Genomic DNA, 23,061 nt, shown 5'->3' with positions numbered 1-23,061 from the left:
AAGCAATGAGAGAGACATTGCTGACCTGAATCTAGAGGTTTACACGTTGATTTCTTTTTTTTTTTTTGAGAAAAGGAAAGAAAAAAAAATAAGTAAAGGAGAGGAAGAAAGAGGAAGATAAAGAGGGAGAGTAAATGGAAATATTGCTTTATTCTGAAAAAAATTGGGTATTAATAATGGCCAATCAATGTTTCATTTAAACCTATGGGTAGGTGTGATGTGGTATTGACAAGAATGTATATTTTGTGTATTTGAAGTGGAGAGCTCTATAAATATTTATTAAGTTTACTTCTTCCAGATCTGAGTTCGAGTCCTTGATATCCTTATTAATTTTCTGTCTCATTGAGTCTAAGTCTCTATGTATCTGGGTGTTAGGATCATTAGCTCTTATTGTTGCATTGATCCTTTTACCACTATATCTTTGTTGCTTTAAAATCTATTTTATCCGATATGAGAATTGCAACTCCTGCTTTTTATTTATTTATTATTTATTTTTGCTCTCCATTTGGTTGGTAAATCTTTCTCCATCCCTTTGTTTTGAGTCTTTGTGTATCCTTGCATGTGAAACAGGTCTGGATGTAACATGCCGTTGGGTTTTGGCTGTCTTTTGATTGGGGGATTTAGTCGATTTAAATTTAGGGTTACTGCCATTTGATGTTGACTGGCTGTTTTATCCATTCGTTGGTGTAAATTCTTCTTTACGTTGGTGCTCTTTACTTTTTGGTGTATTTTTAGAAAGGCCAATACTGGTTGTTTCTTTCTGTGTGTAATGCTTCTTTCAGAAGCTCTTGTAAAGCAGGCCTGGTGGTAATAAAATCTCTGAGTTCTTGCTTGTTCATAAAAGATTTTATTTTTCCTTCAGTTGTGAAGCTTATTTTGGCTGGATATAAAATTCTGGGCTGAAGGTTCTGTTCTTTGAGGATGTTGAATATTGGCCCCCACTCTCTTCTGGCTTGTAGAGTTTCTGCTGAGAGATCTGCTGTAAGTCTGATAGGCTTGCCTTTGTGGGTAACATGACCTTTCTCTCTGGCTGCCCTTAGTATTTTCTCCTTCGTTTCAACCCTGGTGAATCTAACGATTATGTGCCTTGGGGTTGCTCTTCTTGAGGAATATCTTTGTGGTGTTCTCTGTATTACCTGGTGTTGAATGTTGACCTGCTTTGCTAGTTTAGGAAAATTTTCCTGAATAATATCCTGAAGGGTATTTTCCAGCTTGGATTCATTCTCTCTGTCGCATTCAGGTACACCTATCAAACGTAAATTTGGTCTTTTCACATAGTCCAACATTTCTTGGAGACTTTGCTCATTCCTTTTTATCCTTCTTTCTCTAATCTTTTCTTCACGTTTTATTTCATTAAGTTGGACTTTGACCTCTGATATCCTTTCTTCTGCTTGAACAATTCGAGTGTTTAATCCTGTGCACACTTCTCGGAGTTCCTGTATTGTATTCTTCAGTTCCATTAATTCACTCATACTCCTCTCTAAGTTGTCTGTTCTCAATAGGATTTCATCAAACCTTTTTTCAAAGTTCCTAGTTTCTTTACATTGGGCTACAACATGTTCTTTTAACTCACCGAAGTTTCTTATTATCCATTCCTTGAAGAGTGATTCTGTCATCAGGATGCGCTCATTCTCCATCAAGTCTTGTTCCGTTGTTGATGTGGAACTGTGATCATCTTTAGAGGGAGAGGTGTTCTGACTTTGAGTATTCTCAGCTTTTTTACGCTGGTTTCTTCCCGTCATTGTAAATTTATCCTCCTGCCGTCTTTGAATTTACCAACTTTCAGATTAGGTCTCTTGAGTGGGCATCCAGGTTGTTAGTTCCCAGGGCCAGAACAGCGTCGTTAAAACTGATGGTGCTTTTCTGCCCAGGATTCTCCTGTCTGGCTTCCTTCTTGTGTCCGCAGTAGGCGACTCTGCCTTCCCAGGGCTCCAAACCTCGGTCAGAAGGGGAACCCGTCCCGTTTACTCTGCGCAGAGCGCTGCTGTGCCCAGGTGCCGTCACTGCCGCTGCGCCGGGCTCTGGTGTCCTGCTGGGGGCCCCTGCGGGTCCTCCGAACCTGTTTACTCTGCTCCCAGAGCTGCCGCTCCGAGGTGCCCATGGAACCGCTGCGCCGGCCACGAGAGTCATGCTGGCCACCTGTGTGTTTCCGCCACTGGGGGATCTTCTGCTCCGTGAGCAACCAGAATTTGTCTGAAAGTGTGGCGTCCTCTAATTCTCCGTGCCTTCCCTGAGAGCTGCAATCCCGGGATGTTAGCGATCGGCCATCTTGGATCCGTTCCCTTCTAGTCCTATTTTAAAACCAGTTTTGAAAGTATTTAATCCAGTAAAACAATTATTTCTAAATGAAAGGATAACTTAACTTGCCTCCACAACTTTATTTGTTCCAACGTGTTCTTCTCTGTTGTAATATATTTGCCTCTTTAATAGCACATTTCCAAGTTCTACTTAGTCAAGAACTTATTGAAAATAATACCTGTCGTATTTTAAAAGCATTTAAAAGTAATAAAATTCAGGAAATTGCACCAGATTTTATTTAAATAATCTATGAAATATTAGTGGGAAAATTGTCAAAAGAGTGTTGCATATTAAGGACAATAATGAAAGTAGTGAACTATTCCTTTCTGATTGTGATAAACCAAAGAAACTCTTTCTCTATAATCTAATCTCTATCATGCTTTGCATTTGATCTTCTATGAATGTGGAAAGAAGAAGTACATGATTTCACAAAGTACATAAATATCTTGTTCACAAAACTGCCAGGAACTTTAATAATTATTCTGATTTTCACTAAATTGAAAGTTCCAGCCATCTCTATATGTCTTTTTCAAAATTTTGCAAAGATATATTTATATTTGAATCTCTAATCTTTAAATATGTATTTGTATATTTATATGTTACAAAAATTTATATATAACACATATATTATTATAAATTTTATAAGCTAGATAGTAAAAGTTATATATTATATATAAATGTATATATTTATAGTTTAGATATGTATATAGCTGTTTATAAGATAGTATAGTATAAATATATACATAATAAATAGATGAGTATATTTAAATCTCTAAATTTTTAGGAGTTTTCAATTTAGTGTAAACCAGAATGGCTATAGTTAATATTAAAGTTCTCTGCATTTTTGGGAACAATAATGTAATTGTCAGTGCACTATTTGCATCTATTCATAGTCTAAAGCCAAAAAAAGAAATAATAACTATCATGTCAATGATTTAAAATATTCTAAGTAAATTCTAAAATTGTGATAAGTTCTTTGATGTTTATATTTGATATAAATCAAGGGTTTATCAATAATGAAATATGTTTATAATTTTTATCATATGCTTTTTAACTTAAACTTAATTTTTATCTTAAATTTTTTTAAAAAAAAACACACCGTTTAGACCTTGCTCTTTTTTTTACTGCTGAAGATCACACTTCAGTTTCTTCATCTAGGCAACAGGAGTGGACGGGTGCGGAGAGAAGATGTATTATTTTCTCAATCCTCATAAGTTTGTAGTTGGAATAGACTCCCACAACAGAAGACAGATGAACAAGGGGGAAAGCAAACAGGTTATTAAAGAATGTAGAAAGCGTCACAGTGAGAGAAAGGTAACTCAGAGCAGTGGTCTGGGAGTCTTGTTTATATATTGTTTTCAACAAAGAACATCAATTTTTCAAAAGCGCCAAGACAAAGTAGTCCTAGGCTTCAAAGGCGGGAGACCAGGAAAGAGTAATTTACTCCCAGGTTCTCCTGGAGCCATCTCTGGGCTGGTAAAGGTTGTAAGGGAGAATATACAGCCTGTCTTTAGGTGGGAAGGGAGGAAGGAGGGGAGAAAGACCTTTTGTATTTGTAAATCTCCATCCTGTCTTCAGTAAACACAGAGGAAAGGCAGGGAGCTCCCCTGCATCTTGTCTTTCCCCAGCTTAACAACACCTCATGCATTAGGGTGGTACACTCTGGTTTTCTTCGTAAGGTTTTCAGGTTCAATAATAGAACAAAGACAGATTTGAGCAAGGATGTTCCGTTTAACTTATCTCTACCTTGAACTATAGATTAGGTGATGGCTCTTGAGTCTGGTGAAAAATTTTGTTAATTGTGCTGACATTCAGAATTGGACATAGAGAGAATATTTGAAGTGGAAAATGGTGAATAGAAGATATTATTTGAACAAACTAACGAGTTCCAAGTTCAATAAACAGAAAACAAAGTGATTCTTCTGCTTAAAATTTACTGTGTAATGTCCACAGTGTCTCCATTGTATACACATGGCAGTTTGTCATGAGCAACGTTTGATGCTGACGAGAGAATATACCTTCCTCTTCCCGCATGTGTATAGCATTCTTTTTTTTTTTTTTTTTTTGAGACGGTGTTTCGCTCTTGTTACCCATGCTGGAGTGCAATGGCACGATCTCCTCTCACCGCAACCTCCGCCTCCTGGGTTCAGGCAATTCTCCTGCCTCAGCCTCCTGAGTAGCTGGGATTACAGGCATGCATCACCGTGCCCAGCTAATTTTTGTTTTTGTATTTTTAGTAGAGACAGGGTTTCACCATGTTGACCAGGATGGTCTCCATCTCTTGACCTCATGATCCACCTGCCTCAGCCTCCCAAAGCATTCTTTTATTCCCTCATGAGCAAATTTGTCTTGTCTGCCTATTAGGTTTAGTTAACTCTACTAAGCTCTGAGCATACAATGGTTAATAAAAGTGACATGGCCACACTTTAATGAAGCTTGAAATCTAGAGGCATAAGTAAATATTAAATTAATCATAGGTCTGCATAAGCAGAAGTAGTTGGGCTAAAGGGAAAGAGAGATGGGAGGGGGAGGGATGGTGAGTGGGCCAGATGTGAAGAATCAGCATATACCGGGATACAAGAGACAGCCTGAGAATTCTGAGGTATAGTTGAGGGCTCGAGTGTAAGAGGACACTGGAGAAGTGTCCGAAGACCAATGAGGAAGTCACATATAGACTGAGTTCAGAAGTCTGAACTACTCCCTGAGCCCTTCAGAGAGTCAGTCAGAGGTGAATTGAAGTATTTATTAGTCTCCTGTATATATTTAAAAAGGATGGTGAACTGTTATTTTAATAAAAAATTGGGGGTTTGCCAGGCAAATGCAACATTAAAGCAATGCAGCAAGATAACCGGAGATATTGACAAGCAACTTATGGACCATGGCATCTAAGCAGGATAGAGAAAGTAAGGAAGATACAAAGCGTTGCGAGAGAGACGTGGAGGAAGAGGTTCAGTCTCTGAACTGATTCAGCGAAGAGGACGCAACCGAGGTTATGGCCGGATCAGACATTTGAACCTCAGATTTTAAAGGTGGGACCGTTTGAAAGGCCAGGGAGGACAATGGCCAAACAAAGATAAAGACAATAATATCGCTGGAGGAGATGATAAGAATGAAGTGAGGGCAGCTGTGGAAAACATCAGGTGACATTTATTGAGGATTTACTATGTGCCCGTGCAAATCTCAAAACTCTCAACGTTTAGTTCCTACAACAGCCCTGTGAGGTAGGGCCTATTAATTATCATCTTAAGGAAGAAAAAATTCTAAATATTTCATTTGAAAACTGGATGACATGAGACTCAATGAAGTTGAATTTTGTTTTAGTTTGCTTTATTTTATTTGTATGTAATACGTAGCTCATTCAAAGAATATTTATTGAGTAATTACTCTGTGTCAAGCATGGAGTAATTGCTTGGAATGGTTGGTCCTCATTTTTCCTCTTCCTCCGCTTTTATACCAGAGGGCTAATCCTCAGAGAAGAGTCAGATTTGCATTAAGGCATAAGAAATATAAATATTTCTCAGATATATCTCAGAAATATCTGAGAATGACAGATGAGAAGGACACTTCATAAATCAGAAAACAGGTAATTTAGAGTGAAAAATCCTTATGGAGATGGGCACAAAAATTTTGTGAGGGATTGTATTAGAGGAGATGAAACTCATTTCAGAGGAAGTGAAAAACAAGAGAATAAGAAGGCAGGAGAAGATGGAAACTTGGATGATCACCAAAACCAACAGTCTGGGAACTTTACAGCTGGTCACAAATTTGCCAAGAGAATTAATCCCTGAAGCCTCACATGTCTGCCATAGGAAGGGAAGATGGGAGAGACGGACACTCAGAAGACAGCCACAGGCTACACTGGTTACAACTTGGAAGGAGTTCTGGTTTAGGGTGAGCAGGATGCTTTGACCTGTGAAAGAACCCAGCTGAAGTTTGGTTTCATTGCTCACCTTCCAGAGAGAGGCTCTCGTTCCAAGGTGGTCAGTACCCAAATTCCTTGGCATGGGTTCAAGTCCCGATCTTTTTGGCCTAGTTACCTTATGAGCTGAAATCTGCACTTCATTAAATCAACTATTGTCCAATTGTGGATAGTTTTAAATGTTTTTCATTTGTATGTCTTTGCTTAGCTTTTTAATTGGAAAAAAAAGCCTTCCTCTCTCAGCTGTGCTAAAGGAAGACTAGCATAAGGGTTTTGCATTTATGGGTCAGGCCCAGGAGAAAACCAGTGATCGCTGGAGGATAAAGGTAGTGAGGGTGGAATATGGGAAATCAAGAGAGGCTAGAATATTGTTTGGCTAATTAAGACAAGGTAAGAATGCATCATATTTCAAGTTTCATTTTGGGTCTCTGCAGAGGCTTCCGGAACAGAACAGCAAGTTCACTGGAAGGATAACCTTGCTTCTTACTATTTCCCTGCAAGAGTCACCTTCCAGGTTTTTTGTTTCTTTTCTTTTACAATGAATGGTGTGAAAATTTTTATTTTCTTAAAAGGGTATCTGTCTTTTATACTTCTCTGAGGTCCCCCGCCCAGAAATTGCTTGCAACCTGATCCCTGAGAGAACAGGCAAATATTCACTTTACCCAAACTATAAACATTAGCCTGCATTATAATTGTAGACAAAAAGAAAAGTGTGACCTGTGGTTGGCTATGGATTAAAAACAAAGACTCAGTCTGTACCAGCAAAAGAATGGCTTATTGTGTTCATTTTGGGGTCTCAGAGCTCAAAGGTGATTTAAGGGCTTGCCTTTAGGGTACACCGTAAATGTTAAAGATTAAGACAGAATCATATGGAATTGGATTGCCAAGAAATACCTAAATGAGTCTTAGTAACAGTTTCAAATGTTGTCTGTGCAAATATATTATTTGAAAAATTGTGAGTGGAAAGATCATTTTAGAAAATTTGAGCAACGTTTCCTATTCTCAGCTCTCAAAAGTGAAGGAGGTAGAAGATTGAAGTTTCTGCAGGAAAGTTTATATTTTATAGAAGCGTGCCTTGAATAAACTTGTGAGTTACTAAAATGCCCATTTTAAAGTGATTGAATAACACTGTCACTAAGTTCTAGATGGATGTATCTCCATGTCCATAACATGGTACAGTGGAACTGATTAGTTAGTGAGCATGTATAAAAAAATCAATACATGATTCCATAACATGAATAAGTGATTTTATCCTAAAAGTTATTCTGTTGAAAGTAAGATAATACAATATGTAACATTTTCATATAAAACTCCATAGTGAAATTTCTTGAATGATGGAATGATAGAATTCCTATTGTTATAGACCTTTACTTTCTGAAAGAGTCTAAAGGTATAGCTTGAACATCAGCTATTTGAATTGAGTGGAAGTGTTTCGAAAATTGAAAACAAACTTTTCAAGTCTCTTTAAAGGGAAAGAAACATTTACTTATACAGACATTAAATGTTTCCTGGTTCAATTCATGGTTTTTACTATAGGCCAACTTAATGATTAATACAGCAGATGCATAATAAAATTTTAAGTGCTAATTCAAAACACTTGTTCCAGAATTGGAGCCAGAAATCTTATAATAAGAAGTAGTAGGTAATTTCAAAAACTAAACATGTTGAGAAAATAAATTTCCTTCCCTAAAAAACAAAGGTGCTTTTGAGATGAGAATGGTGGTTCAGGAAGTTTTATGGAGTCCTTACATAATTCAAACAAGGTGATGAGATATGCAGGCTTGAACAGAGCATGATCATATTCCAGTTTGTAATAAAAATTATAATTTATATTTCTTAATTTTGTTTTCCTCCTAAACTCTATAGCCATTGTGGAAGGCTTGGGAGTCCCTAAATTGTCTGAAATTTATTCTTAAAAGCTAGAAAATCATGAGATATTCCTACCCTTGTGGCTGAATGTGAATCAAGAATTGCAAAGTATGAGTCATGAATGAAATGTGGTTATCAAATTTTGCCAGTTTTCAATTTCTCTTTGATTTTCTTTTTCTTTTTTTTTGACGGGGGGGACAGAGTCTTGCTCGGTCGCCTGTTTAGTATTTTAAAAGTAAATTTAGCTCTATAGGAAATCTTTCCACTAGGTATGAGAGCAGGTATGTTTATGAGGAATAAATAACATAGATTCTCTTATTTAAATTTGGAAATGATTTTAGAGTGTAGTACTTCGTTTCTTAAAACTACTTAATATTTATCTTTTGAAGCACTTTTAAGATTGTTCATGAAATATAAGATCACACACAGAATGTTGCATGCAAACTGTGGGTTTTAAGTATTAAAATAAATTTACTTTGTTTTATTTATTATTCAGCTGAACAGATGGTAATCATTTTGACACAATTCAGTTTTCTTTTGCTTTTTTTTTTTTCCTTGGGAAAAAAACCCCACAAAAACACAGAGCTTCTTTTCCACTTTGTCACAGCTGGTTACCAATCAATCTCAATTCATGGTACAGTGATGATAGCACATGTTGTCCAGGGGCCAAATCTGATTGGGTTGCATTTTTCAGCAGTGTTTCATATCAGAAAAAATAAGGTATCTCTATGGTGGCGACTGTCAGCACACGATTGTACAACTCCCATTAATCAAACTTGGCAACAATGGCGGCATTTATTTAAGTAAAAGACTGGCAGATTTCACAATGAAAATCACCAAATTTCTACTTGAATTTCCTCACCCGTAATGGTTTTTTTTTCATCTGTTTCTTTCTTTCTTGGTTTTAATTAGAGTCAATTATACCTTCTACGTTGACATTGATCATTACATGTGATCAACCAGCAGTGTTGATCATGGATAATATTAAACCATGTTACAAAGTAGCTGTTTCACACCAAAATAAACTCTACTTACTTAAAATTTATTCTAGACTGTTTAAAGAAGGCTAAAGGCAATTAAAAGCAAAATTTAAATACCTTTGTTGTTTTAATAAGAGAATAATATTAAAGGATGTAAATATCAGGAAAGACATTTATGAACCTCCTGGAGTTACAGTTGGTTTTAGAGTAATACTGAGAAAAAATATTGATAAAGTTAATTTCCTAAGGTTTTGAAACTGAACACAAGATAGCCAATACATTGATACCCACCTGCCCAATGCAGATGCACAGAGAGCAATAAATGCACACATGCAATGGAAAGTGGGTGCTGTTGTTAGCAAAATAAATGTACGTGTAAAGGGTTCCGGCCCCTTTATAGCTTGAGACAGCAATGTCAGCATTTTCTGTAAAATTGTGTTTGGAAATAGGCATTTTCTCTAAGTTATTTACTGCTGTGCAATTACATGTAAAACCCTGTTGTACACTATAAATATATCTTTAAATGTAAGGAATTATTATCTGTAACTTTTCATATCACACTTTCAATATTTGCTTTCAAGGGAGAAATGCGTATTTTCCCAATTTTTCAATGTAATGGTTATAATGAGATTACTACTAAACAAGGACCAAACTAGAAAGAAATCTAAGAAATAAGGCCACATTTATTAGACCTGGGAAAATTCTTGACACCTGGTGGTTTTAGGGAGCAATTTACTGTCAGGGAAACCATGACCCATTAGGAAAAGCAGAGACTGGTAGTGGATAGTCACAAGAGTTTTCCCCAACCATACTGCCTCCATATGTGTTTTGGGAAAGAAACCTTGTCATGTTTTGCTTCAGATTGCCTACATGTGAAATTAGTAATGAGCCAACTATTTACATTCTAGTTTTTGAAATTAGTTAGACATAATTTGTTTAAAGTAGACTTTATATTTCTCAAGTTTTTGAAAGCATGAAACAAAACACAAAGCTTCCTTTGTTCTCTCTCAATCTTCACATTTTTTTTATACATTTTCCTAAAATTATTTCATTTATTTTGGTGGAGAGAGATATATTATTTATTTATTCATGTTACTAATTTACAGAGGGTAATTTACTAATTACAATATATAAACCAAATGTGTAGATTGCCATTCAAATTGCCAGTTTATCTCCATATAGCTAGTAGCATTAATGTAATTTGACATTTTCAGCCTTATATCAAAATGAATTTAACTTACATTTCAGTGCTAATTGCTGGTATATAAATACAACATTACTATGCTTCTTGATACAATATCTTTTTATAAGTCAGATTAGTTAATCTTTCAGTACTGCATATAACTGTTGTACTGGTAACCATGCTATAAAGGAAGTAGAGAAGAATTTCAAGCATTTGTTCATGCTTCATCGTTTTTTCAGTAAGAATTCCTTGAACACCTCCTATATCTCAGGCACTGTTTGCTTAGACTTGGGGTATACAGTTTAGAACAAGAGAAAACCAGTCCTCATTCCCATGGAACATACATGCTCTTGGAAATAAAGGAGACAGTAAATAAGGAAACAAAAGACGTGGTAAAGATGTGTGCTTTGAAGAAAATGAAATTATTAAAATATGACAAAAGAAATGTGAAAGCAAAGAATAAAAAGAAAGTAATTTTTCAAAGTAACTGGACTGGTGGACAGTTAACTAGATTGCTTAGGCTGGAAAGACATGTTTAAGGGAATGATATTTGGGCATCCTGAAAGTCAAAAAGGGTCAGCCGTGGAAAACGTAGGGGAAGAACATTCGAAGAATTTGAAAAAGCACTACAAAGACACAGTAAAACTTACTTCTTACGTTGAGCGTGTAAAAGAAAAGCCGTGTGACTGGAACAGAGTGAACATGAAGCTTGAGAGGTAGGCAAGGACCAGATTATCTAAAGCTTTAAACACCGTCAATAAATAGACTTTATTCTGAGTGACAAAATGAGAAGCCATTGGATAGCTTTGAACAGTGCAGTGACATAATCAGATTTATGTTTATCAGTCAGTACTGACATAAACAATTCATCAGATGCAAACTGCACAGTATTCTGAGTAACAGGATGAAAGCTCGCACTTTCCTGCTTCATTCCTCCACGACATGAATCACCCCTTTGCCCAGCGTATCCATGCTATGCAGGCTACTGGCCAGTTAGTCACTTAGTGGCCTTCTCAGTTATGATTGACTATCTCATGTAGAGTACTTGTAGTTCAGTGTCATCTGTGGTTTCAGGCATCCATTAGGAGTCTTGGAACATAGTCCCTCTGAATAATGGGGATTACTGTATAGTATATGTTTGCTGTAGTTAGGAATAGTTGCCCTGAATATGAAATAATTCATAAGAAACCCAAAATTGAAAGAGCTCTCCTGTAGGAGAGAGAGTGTACTCTTTTGTCTGGCACAAGGAGTAAGTACTATTAATAGTAACTTTGGGAAGAAATGTTTTATATTATTATATGTAGAAGATCTTCTAATAGTCAGAGATGTTCAAAGATAGAATAGGCCACTTGTCCTAGAAATAAGCCAGAAGACTGATTGGTTGCACGTTGCAGACAGGATTCAAGTGTCCATGGATTGTTGCAGAAGGTGAACTTTTAAGGTTTTTTTTTAGCCTCATGAGTCAATCACTTTATATGTATTCAAAGTATTTTGGTTATAAATACATCATATAAACTGCTAATCATAAGTGCAGTCTTTCCTCAGCAAAGATGCAGCAAGAAAAATGAGAATTTAAAAGACTGTGAGCATTTCAGCAACTAAGTACTGGAAATTTTTTTTGTTGTTTAATTACAACATCCCAGTGTGTATTGTAGCATATATTTCCGATTGGAGAAAGACAAGGCATGGCCTCAGGAAATGTGTATTAGCTGGAGAGAGCATCAGAGGTAGTTCTGATCACCCTAACGTGGAGGTAGACATCATTTCAGTAGGCTCTACATCCTATTAAGTAACGTATCCCCAAATTTTGATGCAATGCATGAGATATGTCATCAGCAATTCTCAAATAAAATAATAAAACATTTATTATAATCTTTTCAAATTTTAATAATCATCAAGGAGAAATTAAAAGATGACAGTGCTATTGAGCATCTAATTCTTATGAACTATGCGGGACACTGTTATCTGAAAGATCATTAAAAATTATCACCCAAAATTTCTTTTTACTCCAAAGCATACCTATCTCACTGCGAATGGATTTAGTTACTTTCTGTACTTTTATGTTTTCTAACAAACCTGGCCCATGTCACCAGACCATTGGCCTTGGCCATTGTTTTACAATCTATATCTGAAAACCTGTTCTATAGGTAGAAAAAAAATTAGATTTGCCGTTTGCTTTTAATGGCATGGTCTCTTTGAAAGGTAGTCTTTTTATTAGTTGTGAAGATTGCTTCCTTTTATTCTTCCCAAGAAATATTTGATTTTAACTTTTCACAAGGAAGGTAATTTGCAATCATAGAATGCACAATTACTTGTATCCCTGATCAAGGTACCATTAATAACAAAACAAACAAACAAAAATCTCATTCCTATTCTTATTTCCACCTTTCTTTAACATAATGAAAAATCTCAGGAAGTCAGATTTCAGACTTAGTTTGGGTTCAAACATTATGTATTTTGTCATGTTTAAATAAACACTTTGAATTTGTTTTAATTTCAACTTTTATTTTAGATTTGGGGGCACTTGTATATTTATTGTCACATAATAGCAAAGACATGGAATCAAACTAAGTGCCGGTGGGTTTTTGGGTAAAACAATTTATTTTCTTTGGATATTTACATGGTAATTGGATTGCTGAGTCAAATGGTAGTTCTGTTTTAAGTTCTTTGAGAAATCTCCAAACTGCTTTCCACAATGTCTGAACTAATTTACATTCCCACCAGCAATGGGTAAGCATTCTCTTTTTTCCACAGAGTCATTAGCAAGTGTTATTTTTTTGCTTTTTAATAGTAACCATTCTGACTGGTGTGAGACGGTATCTCATTGTGGTTTTGATTGCAGTTCTCTGATGATTAGAATACACACCTTTTTTTTTTTACACTAAAGCAGGAGATGACGTTTACATTTTGTTTAGCTTCCATGTTATCTCCTGTGTAATTAATGTCTCTAATGTAAAGGAAAATTTTTTCATAAGCTATAACTAAATATTTGCTGAATGTCAAATTATTTATCTGTCCAAATTATGTAGTTATGTGTCTTAATGTTTTAAGTTAGCATTTAAAAATTAAACTGTTCCCTTGCAGAGAAGTACAGATAGAATGGGAAAAGTGACAAATTCAGAGTCAAGAAGTTAATTCTAGTGTTTTCCTTTAGCAATAACATGACATTGAACAGGTCATTTTACTTGACTATGTATCCGTTTTCTCATCTATAAAATGACAATTTCTGATGCAGAATAAGATTTTGAGGATGCGTGAAAGCACTTTTTTTTAACTGAGGTAACACAATTTTTTCTCAATGGCAAATCAGACATAATATACTATATGTATATGGATGTGTGTGTGTGTGTGTGTGTGTGTGTGTATCTTTATTAACTTGGAATCATGGCTTCACATATGTATTGATCTAGAAAAGACTTTTTAGGTCATTAAGTTTATCTCCTTTCTTTTAGCTCTTGAAAAAACTCAGATATAGGACAATGTGGAGACTTCTGAAAGTCAAACAAGAATAAATGGCTAAACAGTAGCCAAGAATTTAATTTTTTTAGATGATTTGGAAATGTCTGCAAAATACAGTGTTTAAATGTTTCTATCTTATAGCTAAGCGTCTCATGCAGTACATAGGCTAACTGTAGAAAAGATTATTTTTATTACGCCTTAAATATATCACCAGTAACTTTTCTGAAGCCATTATCAAAATAGTTTTTTTTTTTTTTACATTTTTACTGGCAAAGTTGACAAAGTGTTTATCTGTATTTTGCTCTTATATGCATTTTAGCTTAGTACTTGTACTAAACTATAAAGATACAGGTAAAGTAATTTGCAGCCTTGAAGCCCTTCACAGTTGGCCTTTATATCAACAGGAAACAAGATGTGTATTCACCACTAGTGTTTCTTGAGCTCCTAGTAGGTGAATAATAATAGCTAACATGTGCTGTGCTTTTTCTGTGCCTAAGTACTTTATACGTCTTTTAAAGCTCACACAAACTCCATGAAATAAATGTTATCCTTAGCACTTCTTTTGCTAATGAGGAAATAGAGACCCAGAAAATTTCAGTATATTGTCCACCCTTAGAAGCATATTAAGAGGCCAAGTCCATGAATACAACTCTGGCCATTTTGCTCCTGAGTCTGTGCTTTTAACTAGTTGATCATGCTACTGGGTGTTTAAAACTCTATGTTTGGTGGTGCAGATATTGCAGTGAGTGAAGCAGACAAGATCTGCGCCTTCATCAAAATAGATAACAATACAAAATGGAACTAAGAGCAGAATTATTTCTGTAGCAATCAGTTTTCAAAAAGGGAGTAATTCGGTTTTTATAGTATGGTAATGGATAGCTTCACAATGAAAGTTGTGGATAAGAAAGTAGTGGATAAGTTTTCCCTAACCACTTACGGCATAAGCGGTATTTTAAAGCAAAACATACAGACAGAAAAGTAACCACAATAATTAAAAGATGAAAGAGTTAGGGTAGTTTAGTTGGCATGATTGGTACACAGACATTTTTTTTTGTCATGCCAAAGTCTATAAAATAGGACTATATTAGCTCATAGCTTAGCCTCTAATAAGGTTAAGCTGGGTTACTCTTCTAGCTAAAGCTGGAAGTAGAAAATATCTGATTATGGCCGTTTTAAATGCAAGCCTAAAATGTTTGTGCCTGTCCTGAAAGCAACAGGAAGTTACAGCCAGTTTTGAGCAGACAGAACCAATTAAAATAATATTTTGGAAATGTGGATCTAACTGTGGTATATATAAGGAAGAGAAGCAATGTGGCCAATCAGAAACTATTGCAAGATGTGTGTTTGAAATTAGAACCACTGGTAAATATCAGGGGGGAAGATCAGATGTGAGAAGAATAAAAAAAAAAGATAGCTTGCTAATTTAGTGTAATTATAATTTCTTAGAATCAAATAAGAATATATTCTCATGTAAATATCCCCAAATATTTCATGTTATAATGTTTTCTGACCCACTCTGCTAGTCTGCTTCATTAATGAAATGTCGGTGAAACAATAAATGCACGTGAAAGAGCTGAGGATGTGCATTTCCAAAAATCACTCCAAGGCATGTTGATGTTTCAGGAGTTAATAGTCCTTATTAAAAAAAATGACTACACACCCTTAATTCTTTTAACTAATGCTCATTCTGTCAATTTGTCAACAAACAAGAGAAAAATTTTGTTCTTTAATATATTTCAGCTATCGCATATCCAAGGTGTCTAAAAATAAACTGTATTATTGGACAATGTGACTAATGAGATATGACTCAACAAGAAACTGAGATGTACACTATTTTCTTTAGTAGTTAAGATCTACAAAGAAAGGTCAAAGTGCTGATTATGCCTTTGATAGTTGTGAAGTGGAAAGAATTGCATACATATGTAAAGGATAGGTAACTGACAAGTAGCTAAAGATCAGATATGAAATTGATTTTATTAGCAATACCTTCAATCTAAGTAATTGTACTTTATGGCTGATTTGTGTGTGTATATATATATATGTGTGTGTTTACGTAAAACACAATATAAAAAGAAAAATGAAGATTAATACTTGGTGCTGTTATCTATATAGATAATGCTGTTTAATAAAACCAGCTCATATTATTCTACACAGGTATGACATAAAAGATGATTACACACTAAGAATTAAAAAGACCATGAGTACAGATGAAGGCACCTATATGTGTATTGCTGAGAATCGTGTTGGAAAAATGGAAGCCTCTGCTACACTCACAGTCCGAGGTAAGAGATTTATGATGTCAGACATAATTGAACCAGCAGACTAATGTTTGGTTAAATTGGTAAGTGAACTTACAATCAAATTAGTGGACTATGCTGTTTTGTTTTACTAAAATGCCTATATTTTGTGTCCTCTCTATTATTAATTGCAATAAAATTAGTTTCAATATTTGATTCCAAATGATGATAACTTAAAGGGATTAATTCTTAGTAAATTGCTTATATGGTTTAAAGTTAACAGTTTATATGGCTTAAAAGTCAAAATTAGGAAAGATGTGTACTAATCTTTTTATTTCCATTGCTTTCAACTACTTACTGCTTTTAAATGCCATCAGTTTCAAAGGGACTCCCATGTTTTCTGTTTACCAGTTTGTCATTTTACACTAGTAGCACACTGTTTTGAAGTTCTTTTTAATGTCAGCATTCAAAACAGCAATCTGAAAAGCACTAGCAATGCTTCCAAAGGTGAAAATGAATACAGAGGAGCTCTCCAGCCTTGAGATAATCTGGTTTAGAGACTGATTTGTGAAGTTCATTGGCCTTAAATAATTGAAATAGTCAGTGCTGCTCTTGTAATAACGTTCACTTTCTGGGTGTCATGCACTTCCTCAGTCATGGAATAATGTTCATTTATAGACTCACTGGAATTTCTTATAAAGGAAATAAAACATTACTTAACTTTACAGTGCACTAGAATAGATGAACTGTCTTTTCAGTGGAACTTTTTGGTCACATGAGGTAAATTATATAGTCCAAGTTACCAAGAAGTACCATATAGACAGTTACACTTATTCTTGAAATATACATTACCCATGGCATCATTTACACTCATAGAACATCCAACCAAGATAGACAAGCACATCCTTCTCCCACTAACTGCCTCCTTCTCTCATCCTTGGCAATAAAGAGATTGGCTGCATGTTTTCATTCAAGTCTCGGTTACATCTTACCCTGTTTAGTCATACCTCTGACCCTTGTGCAGCTTTGCTCCCAGAAGGTTTCAGAACATTAGGAGAAAGATTTGGAGAAGTTTGAAGCTACAAGGAAGGTGTCAGGGATTCTCAGGTTAGTCCTTTTCGTGGTAAGAAAAAGGATTTTTGCCAGATTTATGATTTGTGCTTCAAATCATACAAAATTCAGTGACCTCCAGGTAATTATTAGGAGACAGGCACTTTGGATACCTGGAAAAATATTGTTGCTTTTCATACTATTCAACTGCTCCGTTCTTATTTCACTTAATTCATTTTTTCTTTTCTAGACATTCTAATGTGAACTTAGATACAAAACACATTTATACAAAACTGACAGCTAGTTGCATAAAAAACATATTCACTCTTAATTAGTTAACAGATCATAAAGAACTCTGATCATATATGAATCATATATATATATATATATGGATTATGTAAGCTAGAAATCTGATAACGCTTATAAGCCAATGAACACGCTTTATTTAACCCACACTCTACATGGATGACTTCACATGTTTGTCATGTTTGCTAGGCCAAATTATCCCCAAAGTTTTATTTTCCTTTTTCTTAAAGTAAATGGAAAACAATAATAAACAACCAACCAATAAATTTTCCATTCGAGAAATATTTGCTGACTAAACAAATAGTGAGAGAATGTGAGGAGCTGTTTGTTTGTAGAAGCAGCAGGGTTTCTTTTATACGTGAATGCTTGGATGAGTGAGACTTGAAGTGGTCTGTTTGCTTTAAGACCTTTCCCAGCTAATTGTTTTCATAATTTGTCGAAAGTTTCAGCCTTAACATTTCATTTAACAAAGCATGCTCCTTAGACGGGGATGTTTGAAGTTAACTTACAAAACTAATAGAAAACATTGTTTGTTTTTAATAGGGTTTTTCATTTTGTTTTGTTTTTTAAATCAGCAAATCTTAAATGGCCTCCCCCCTAATCTGTATCCTGTAGATGAATTAGAGTGTTTATTCTTTATGGTATGTATTTATCACCTCTCTAAGACTGAAACCTCAAAAACTGGCCTTTAAAAAAATCTCCTTAATACAAAATAATGTAGAGTAAAATACTGTTTGAAAACGTTTTTGTACCATTAGGAAAAGCATTTGGGTTTTCTCCTGCTAAGAAATTACAGGGGAAAAAAAAAAGACAATACTGTTATCTACTACTTATTTTTTTTTCTATGCTCATTTTTCTATGCACATAAATGAAATGTGCAGCCTTTCTTTGGATTGTTTTATTAGAGCAGGGTCAACGGACCCAAGAGGCCATGTTCGTTCTCATCCATTTAATGCAGAGACACAGTTTAGTTTAATTTGCTCATTTTGAAAACATCCACCTGCTAGTTTTCTTTAGGATGAAATGTTGCTAATGTAACAAGGACAAAAAAATTTATTGTGATGTTTCTGCTAAAATTTATCACAACATTCACATTAGTCAATTAAAAAAAAGGTAAGGGAGTTTATTCTTAAAAATTGAAACAGATCCACTTTGTTGTTTCCCATTTCAGAAATACGGGTTTAAAAAAAAAAAATCATAAAGTGAAGCCGAAGATGAAGAAGCTCCCTTTGCTGACTTTGCAAATGTAAAATTAGGAAGAATTAAACCCAGTCAATAGCAAACCTCCTACCATCTTTATTCTAATCAAATAATTTATTATTAATAAAACTTTTAAAGTGGCTAAAAAGTGACAACACAAGCTGAATATTTGTAAGCACATTTTTTCCCATTTTTAAATTTTTAAAATTTGCTTTGCATAAAGATCTGATTGGACAAATAATCTTGGCTCTTGAGCAATGAAGCCTTAACATTTTTGGAATTATTCTATACTAAAATAAAATAGAAATATATTTTATTTATTTAAAACATGATTTCTCACAGTTTCTTTTTCTTTCTTTTGTTAATATCCTAGACTCAAAACACCTTTCTGTTTCTAAAGGAAACGTATTTGAAATTCAGCTTGAGGTGGCAAGCTGAAAAGCGCAAATTCAAAGATGAAGGCCTAAGTTCTTTTTCTACTGGACATTGGCAAAATTAAGAGAAACTTCATCTGTTAGAATAAGCCACAAGTTAACATTGTTAGTCTCTTACCTCATTTTGATAGTTAATCTTGTATTCTGCTCCCCACTCCCCTGCAAAATGAAAGAAATTATGGTACATTAGGTAACTTACTCCTCTTTTCCTCTTGCTATAAAAAACACATCACATATGTTATGTGGATTCCACTAAACTGGACTTTTCACAACATTGCTACAATTGCCTTATTGCCTATTGTCAGAATCTTTCCTGTTTCAATTGTGAATATTATAGACCATGGCTCTCATAGAGAGACAAATAAGTTTTTATTTTTAGGGATTGCACAGAGCTAGTATTATGATGTATTTGTTAAGTGAATATGTGTAAATATGTTTTCAATGGCTGTTCCTACCTTGCCATGCCCAAAGACCCATCATCAACACAAAACTATTGATATGTTCCAGAGTCACATTACATATGCACTGGAGCTGTATCCACTGGGATACAGGCGAAACGCTGTTGAAAAAATTATATTTTTAATGTTAGAGTTCATGAAAGTTCATATACTACTAAGTGCATTTCTTCTTCATTTGGATAATGGGATCACATGTTTTACAATATTTGTCTATTGCTTTTGCATAAAATGGTTTGCCATCTAAACTGATAGGGTGTTATTCCTTTTAAAGAAATATTATGAAGCCCATGTGTATCTCTTACAATTTCTTTGCATTAATAACTGGGGCAGCCTATTACCACTGATTTTAGTGATTGAAAGTTATGGTATAATAAAAAAATGATAATGTGTTGAAGCAGCAGTTTGAAAGCCACTCTCAGTGTGAACAAGAATCAACTTGTCAGTCATTGTTTCCTGCCCTCTGCCAAAAGAAGAAAAAAGCTTAACAGTAGTTAGGGAGCTACTGAGTTGAAATCTCTAAGGATGTTCCAACCTATTTGTTATATTTTCATCCACCCTGTCCACGGATGAAAAGTGATGTGATCTTAACCTATTACTGACTGAAAAGCAGCGTCAGGGGCTTTTCTTTAGTCCTTGTAATGGTTCTGACTAACCATGCTTAAAATCCAATTGCTATTTAAATCAGACAGCGAGGCCTTCTTTTATTGACATGACATTTGCCAGTCTGTGACTTGCATAGTTATATTCATTGGGTTTTTAACTTTGGAGAAACACAAGGCTGTTTAACTCAAGATCTTTGAAACAATAACAATAGTAAGTGATGATGATAAGACTGTCCCTAAAATGTATCTCAGATTGCTTACAGTCAGTCCTCAGAGTCCAAGTAATTATTTTCCTAGAATTATATTTGTAACTCTCAATTTTATCAGACTCAGGCATCTTGGTCACACTTGAATTATGAGACTAGAAATCACTCTATTGTCCATACTTAAATGTAACATTACACATCATGCATTCTGATAATTTTTCTTTCTTTTTTTTAATTTCTTTTTTATGTTCTCACCACACCATTGTAATGTCTACAGCTCGCCCTGTTGGTAAGTAGCCATCCTTCTATCCACTAAGCATGGCTTTGCACAGTGCTTCATAACTCATGCATAGTAAGATTTGACAGAATGAAATGTATTTATTTTACCCATGTTAAAATAATACTTGAGACTGTCTGCTGTAAAAGTCGCTCCTGGTTTTGTTTTTTTTTATTACTTTGATAAACAATTTTGTAGTGACTTTGGCTACATAGCAGTAAGTAGGTAACAAGTTTTATGTAAGAGAATAAATGAATCACTAATGTTTATGAACTGCTAGCTTTTCTTGCAGGAGAAAAATATATTGCATTAGAACACAATCAGAAAGCATTGCTGTCCTTTTTTGTATGTATAAAATAATCAATTATTAGTAATGTTTGATGTTAAGATAAAAAGTTATGAACTTAATTAAAAAGTACTACAACTTTATGCACTTCTTTTAAGTTACTCAGAGTCCCAGTATTTTAGGGATGTTTTTAGCTGCTACATATTTATTGCCTGCATGCGTATTTAAACAAAATTGAGTAAAATGCTTCAAGTGGCTGCTTACCCTAAGTGGGGGAGGGAAGTGGATCTGTGTTCTCTGGCATGAAAAGTTAGTGCTTGGGGTTTTAATATATCTTATTTTGCATTTGGCTTTGTGAAATCAAAGAACAATAACAGCTTGCTTTTGCAGATATTTAAGTGGTAATTATTTGAAAACATTTTGAAGATAACATTTTTGATTCATTGATTTAGTAAGCGTTCTGCCTCCCTTTTAAGCTTTAGTTTAATCCACCAATAACTATATTTAAATAAATCTTGGTAATTGTGTCACATGAAAATGAATAGATGAATGCACAAATGGATGGATGAAAGAGGGGAATTTAGTACACCGCTTCTTTAATATACTAAAATATACTTTAATAACAATTTATTCAATTTTGAGGGCTTTATAAATTGTCCATCTAGTTTCAAAAGCTTTCTGAATAAACTGGCTCGACATTGTTGACACTTGATAATATATTTTCGTTCAGACTCACACATTTTTTCCCCCCTTTGGTTGAAACAATCACGAATTTTGTTTTTAAACAGTATGTTTTGATGTTGTCGGCAAATACAGTAAGCATACTTTGGTTTCCCAATCTGACTTTCTGATCTGGTGTTTCTGAGCAATACTTCCTTTTGATTAGTAGTTTAATATCCCTTATGCTCAGTGACCTCCTCTATAAAATGGAGGTAATTATACTGAATTATCAAAGCCGTTGCAGGAATGGAGTGAGTTTAAGATTGATTCTATAAGTAGAAGGCATTTTGTATGCCAATGTTGGTGGCCATCATATGCCTAGTTTCTGAGGCATTACTTCACATTTTAATGTTTTGGAAATAAAGCCATGGCTTACAATTAATCAAAACACAAACTGCACGGCTTTTTTTTTTTTTAATAATGGTGAAATCAATTGTGCTTTTACAATTGATGTTTGAAAATTCAAGAATATATTGTAATAATTTTTAAGCCTTAATTCCTTGTATTTGTAAGGAATCCTATTCATGATAATTTTATGTCTTTTGAATGACATACAAAATTAAGAAAAGAATGCGAAAGAATAAGATGCAGCAACAATAGACAAAGAAAGAGCTGATGGTAAAATACATGACCGCCCATTAAACTGCTTTTTCTCAACCTCTGAGAGCTAGTTTTCAGGTTCAGAAATTCACTCATTTATGTGTCAAATAAGAAATCATGCTATTACATGTAATAAAATAAAACAAGTGGAAAGATTTATATATAAATTATATATAACAATGTTATAGATTATATAATAAAGTATATCAAGTGGAAAGATTTAAAACAATCTGACACTTTTTCAGAATTCTTGAGACTATGCAATACAAAATCTTTGCAACCTTATTTAGAAGTTTTTTAAAGATACTAAGCATCATAGTATTTATGGGAGATATGAAAAGAGATGAATGATTGAAAACATTTCTCAAAGAAAGGGTGATATTAGGTATTAAAAAATACAAGTTGGTTTTGCATTGGCAGTGGTTGTCCTTGGAAGCTAATGACTTTTCAAATGAAAAGAAAAAGTCACATTTAAATTACAGATCTTTATATACAGAAACATCATGCCAATATACTATGACCACTTGATTTATATTATCTCACAAATTTTCAGAATATAGAACAGTATGTTAATAATTTCTAATATACTTAAAACCTTTAAATATAGAAAAAAGTACATTGATTTCAAAATGTGATATACACAGAGTATTAAGATGTATCTGTCATCTGCAAGATGTTTCAAAAGTTATTTCCATTTTTTATTCCTGTTTGAAATGATTTCTTAAATTCCCATTGGACTGGAACTAAAGAATAGCTTCTTGACACATTGTACTTTATTCTGGGGAAGTCTGTCATCTCATAAATCTATCTCAAATGACTTATGACAATGTTCAGAAATATAAAGAACTATACTTTAAACTTGACAACTACTATTAATTTTAAAAACTGAGCGTTGGTTATGTTTTAATTGGATTGCCAAAGAAGAGATATAATAAGGCAATTAGCCTCATTTTTTGAATGTACTTTTTACATTAATT

At 34.3% G+C, this 23,061-nt stretch overlaps 1 protein-coding gene across 38 annotated transcripts in view; it reads left to right on the top strand.

Annotated features, from left to right (window-relative positions):
• ROBO2 (roundabout guidance receptor 2) overlaps positions 1 to 23,061 on the top strand; it is a 1,334,178-nt gene that overhangs the window by 1,189,263 nt on the left and 121,854 nt on the right. For 21 of the 38 annotated variants that reach the window (XM_078358526.1, XM_078358506.1, XM_078358525.1 and 18 more), the window contains exons 6-7: positions 15,863 to 15,990; positions 20,479 to 20,490. In XM_078358526.1, the coding sequence (XP_078214652.1) occupies positions 15,863 to 15,990; positions 20,479 to 20,490 (140 nt within the window). The remainder of the gene's footprint in view (positions 1 to 15,862; positions 15,991 to 20,478; positions 20,491 to 23,061) is intronic. The other 17 variants (XM_078358529.1, XM_078358528.1, XM_078358527.1 and 14 more) reach the window with 1 other exon arrangement.

Source organism: Callithrix jacchus, chromosome 21, assembly GCF_049354715.1.
Source record: "Callithrix jacchus isolate 240 chromosome 21, calJac240_pri, whole genome shotgun sequence".
In the NCBI taxonomy this organism is placed as follows: domain Eukaryota; kingdom Metazoa; phylum Chordata; class Mammalia; order Primates; family Cebidae; genus Callithrix; species Callithrix jacchus.
The sequence above is the reverse complement of the archived record's forward strand: the minus strand, read 5'-3'. Positions and strand labels throughout refer to the sequence as shown.